At 41.2% G+C, this 5,006-nt stretch overlaps 1 protein-coding gene across 1 annotated transcript in view; it reads left to right on the top strand.

The window, feature by feature from the left end:
* The window catches only part of gabarapl2 (GABA(A) receptor-associated protein like 2), a 7,672-nt gene extending 4,864 nt beyond the window's left edge, over window positions 1-2,808 (top strand). The window contains exon 4 of the mRNA XM_034879337.1: window positions 1,661-2,808. Coding sequence (XP_034735228.1) covers window positions 1,661-1,772 — 112 coding nt within the window. The 3' untranslated portion in view covers window positions 1,773-2,808. The remainder of the gene's footprint in view (window positions 1-1,660) is intronic.
* Window positions 2,809-5,006: the final 2,198 nt, after the last annotated feature.

Genomic DNA, 5,006 nt, shown 5'->3' with positions numbered 1-5,006 from the left:
TGTCCAGGGTCCTTCATTATACAGCTAGCTATCTCTATCAGTAAGCCAGTGTAGATGTCCTAGCTAGATGTCTTTAAGTTACTCTTAAAGAGGTTGTACTCGACATTCAGAACAAGTAATGGCTACGTAACGCTACTGTATAGCTGAGTATTGGCATCCTGAGTGAGGCTGAAGTCACACTCCCTCTGTGTGTGTGTTGTAATTTGAGCTTCTCTGTTCTTGGTTTTGATAGCCGGGCCAGTCATGCGTGCATGATGCCTTGTGGTTTCGGTGTCGGATGCCGAGGGCCGTGTGGAGGCAGTCCCTGAACACTTTCTTTCAGTATGTTATTCAGAATCAAAACACTGACAGTGTGATTAATCAAGGCAGATATTTTGGATGCAATATTGTTCCAGAACTGACCAACGGGAGAGTAATCCCAGATCATGTGAAGATATGTACTTTTAGACGGCAGAACGTGCAGACAGGACTGTTATGTATTTTCATGTGATGTCTTGTAGAGACTTCTACCTTCTGACTTAGAGAAGCCATGGCCGTTTTTCCTTCTGTCCCCGATGTATGGAGGTTATCATCTTTAAAAGCCCTTTTCTAATTGTATTTATGGTCAGCATTTTTGCGGCAATACAATACGATCTGAAGCAACTTTATTGTTAGTTTACACTGAAATTAATTTTGCGTTCACAAGCAGCTCTGTTGAAAAAAAAAGAAGATTATTACACACAGTTAGACCACAATAACACATATAGAAGAGATGATCAACAGAACACACTGGTTTTGGTTTAGCAGTAGGATACAGTGTATCCTACAGCTAAACAGATGCTATATCTGCTATAGACAGATGTATAAACGAGTTCTTGAGCCTGTTGTGTCCGAACAAGGGAAATCCGTCTCAGAGCGTCATGCTGTACTGCAGCACATCCTGGCTCAGCAACCCATCTGCAAAACCCAAAACTAAATCAGATAAGGAACTCAAATATTGTGCTAAGATCATTGGTCAACTCCTTTCAAACAATCCACGAGAAGACTATGCTCGTGTCTTCTGACTCCGTGCATGTTTTCGATCCATCTTCGTTCGCTTCACGAGGCGATTTAGAGTCCCTTTGTTTAGAGCAACAGGCTCTAGAACTCTTTTATACATCCGTCTGTCCTGGTGCCAAACCAAAATCAATTCAGATCTGGATCTGAGCATGTCATGAAACATGTTTCTTTGCCATGGCTGTTAATGTGATTTTATATTCTTTTCTATATGTAAATGTTATGTACATTTTTTTGGTCCTTTTGTTAAATAGAGTTGCTCGGGAACGCAAAATGAATTACAGTGAATGCTGACAATAAAGTTGCATTGTATTCAATAAGCTGATTTATTGTTTGGGCTCTAACCCGTAATCAGGATGGATGATGCAAAGAGTAGCTTTAAAATTAGAAATTACATGAATAATGAAATATTTATCGCATGAATGTGTATCGATGTGTTCTTCTTCAATAATAAGGAAACAACCTCCAACCTCTTTCAGGCCTACAGTTCTGTCTTTCGGGAACACTGTAGGATTTAGCACGCAAAAACTGATTCTGTTGAATCGTTTGTCTTCACCAAAATCATCGATTCTACTTGAGTGAGTGTGTGATGTGATAAGAGTCTGGTTTCTGCTGTGTGTTGCAGTCTGACCATGGGCCAGCTGTACGACAAGGAGAAGGACCAGGACGGCTTTCTGTACGTGGCCTACAGCGGAGAAAACACCTTCGGTTACAACATGGGGCTAACACTTTGCTGAATACCAGTCTCTCTCCCTCTCTCTCTCTCTCACACACACACACACACACACACACACACACGCACAGTTATTTATGGTTGATTTTTGATACTAGAAAATACACATTTTATGGTGAAAATGAATGACACCAAAATGCTACAATAAACAAACGAGTAACAAACATGGCAGACTCAGATGATCATCAGTGTCAAGAAAAGCTTGACCCAATGGGTGGTCCATGTCATGATTGCTGTTTAAAAGTTGTGGAGAGAAATATCGTTAACACTGCCGTACAACAAGAATAACAACGCACTTTATAGGCACGTCAGATATTCATTTTCCAAGTATCTACATCAGTATTACAGTAAATAAAAAAAGCTTATTTAGCCTTTGAAAGACACACACACACACACACACACACACAAACTAACATTTCTCATTACCCAATCATGCTCTATTTTCTTTCAGTCTAGCTTTGTTGTCACAGATATTCGTGTTCAGCTGAAGTGAGAAAGAAACTCTATAACCATGTGACTATCTAACCCATTATGGATGTATTTGTGTGGCTCTTTCATATCATCATCATATGTATAAAAACTGTATGTATATTTAACTTTAGGTACACGCAGCACTACGATAGGGTATGAGAACAAATATCAGCATGTGACAGAAGGCAGCTCATGCTATCGAGACGGTGAATGATGGAAGCTGCTAGTGAAAGGCAGCCGGTGTAAAGTTCAGGGGCGACCGTGGATCAGAGCTTTAGGGGGGCCTGGAACCCCTTTAATGGCATTTTTTTAAACATTATTCTACTGTCTAATAGTTGATTTGACATCATTTTTGACCACCATCATAGGGGCAGCACTATAAGACACCAACACTTCTTAGAACACTTCCTTTAATGCTGAGCCACAGGACCACAGAGGTCAGCTGTTATTACACATTAAGTTGGAAATGTATCCCTGGAGAAGTGACACTTCCAAAATGCAGTATCAATAACTTTTGATAATTAGAGATTTATGGGATTTTAACTTATGGCTGACAAGCACTATTTTCTGAAAATGGCTCAGAATTTAGTTTCAAATGAACTAGGCATCTAGATTCTGGGCTTAGTTTCACAATATTGTGATATTCCTAGAGCAGAACTCCTTAGCTTAGTATCAAGTTTAAAAAAGGCTAAAATGGCCCCTGGTGTAGTGTGTCCAGCTCAAGGCCAGGGCCGGGGCCGGGCCCAGGGCCGGGGCCGAGGCCGGGCCCAGGGCCAGGGCCAGGTGGAGGGCCAGGGGCAGGGGCAGATTCAGGGCCAGGGCCCAGCACCTGTCCTTCCCAGCCTGCCTGTTTTGTAATGCCACATTGCGTTGGCCAACAGCAGGACATGAACCACAGTGACCTGCTTATGAGATCCAACACTTTACCGGAAGTTTACAGGGTCGGATTTCGACATTTTTCTAAACAACGCTGTAGTTAGCTTCTGATTCGGCCGTTAATGTGTCTAGCTCTACATCGGTTAGAGCTTCCTACATTCCCCAGAATGCCTTTCGACAACCTCAGACAGCACAGCTTGTCTTTAGAAATGATGACTGCTAATGCACTGTGAGCCATCAGCACTCAAACAGGCCCCCCATAACATCACAAACACGGTTATCTATGACATGTAGTAGTTTTGTTATTTGTTCCTGGAATGAGACAGATACACAACATTTGGCCTTGCACATTACATCTTCTTCACATGTTAATGATTAAAATACACTGATGTGTGGGTTAATACAATCACTGTGTGACAGTGCTTTCTCATTTAATGATTACATACACATATTTAGTCAACTCTGTGTTCATGAGGCCCAAGGTTAAAACATACAATATGTAAGTCTGGTTTTTAAATACTTGAAGTGAAGTGTTGCTCAGGTCTTTGGCTGCACGCGTGTCGTTCTCCTCACTCAGATGGCTCTGACACGGTGGCTGCACCTGTAGTTTCTGGAGTGGAATCAGAGTGAGGCGTGTTTCCATCTTTACTCAAGTCATTGAAGTATTCATATTTGTGCACCACAAAAGCTGATTTAGGCTTTTAAACATAGTATGTAGATGTGTAATATATTGATGGAATGCTATAATATTCAGTATTGTTTTTATTTCATTAGTGCTGTATGATTGTTAAATATATCTTAAAGACATAAAGGAATTTTAGATATTTGAAAAAGGTAAGATAGCTGGAAGACCTGACCAATAAAAATGAATGTAAAATGAATTGAAAGGTGTTTGTCTCATTTACAAATGTCACTACACTTTCACCTTCTGTCTGTTGAAAATGACAGAGGACACAGGAGAAACGGTGTCAGTAATGTTAAACAGAGGATTTAAATCAAAAGGCTTTAGATCAGGGGTCTTCAACAACTGTAAGTTCAAGGCCCCCCCATACCTGAATGAGAGACGGAGCAGGACCCCTACTATATACGCTGTGTAAAGATTTAGTTGCATATTAAACTGGGACAGAATTGGAGTGGGCTATGATTATGGGGCGTGATCCAACCCAACTAGGAAAGAAAATTCCTCTGCACTCATTGGATAGACAATAGACCTACAACCAATCAGAGTAGAGGAGTATGTGACGTATGTTGAACGATGAATAGGAAGTAGAAGAAGAGGAGTGTAAAAGATATTTACCAGTGTTGTAAAATAATTTAAAGCTGCTCTAAGAAATGTCACGCGTGTTTGAAGCTCCAACATTTGTTGTCACATACAGCAAACTTCGCCTCACTATGGGTTAGGGGGGTGCAACGTGCTGGTCACCGTTAGCCGAGCTGAGGTGGGTCGTTACTTGTCAGTGGAATCTGCTGAGCTTTTCTATCTAACATGCAGCTTCAACGTATTCCTTGGCTCCATGAGAGAGTTAAGGGTCCCTCAGGCGTGCACCCAGGTCAGGTTGACGGGTCATCACAAACTCAACACAGACTAGGATTGTACGTAGCCCCCCTGGGATCAGCTGAGGACAAAGAAACTAATCTGTGTGCACACAATAAAAATCTGTTTCCTCGGTTTCATAAACAGTTTTCTAATGTGTGTGCGTGGTTTACTTTGTTTTCTCAGCTGACCTCAGGGGGGGGCTCCGTAGGACAGGGCTCCAAATTTAACACACATAAATTTTCGCCCCTCAAGATTCATAATTTTATCAAAATTCAGTGTAGAAATTTGCTTAGAAATATTGCATAGAATAGCACAATGCAATTTTGCTAAATAAAACACCATATTCATCATTCA

This window comes from Etheostoma cragini, chromosome 8 (assembly GCF_013103735.1).
Source record: "Etheostoma cragini isolate CJK2018 chromosome 8, CSU_Ecrag_1.0, whole genome shotgun sequence".
Lineage (NCBI taxonomy): Eukaryota > Metazoa > Chordata > Actinopteri > Perciformes > Percidae > Etheostoma > Etheostoma cragini.
The sequence above is the reverse complement of the archived record's forward strand: the minus strand, read 5'-3'. Positions and strand labels throughout refer to the sequence as shown.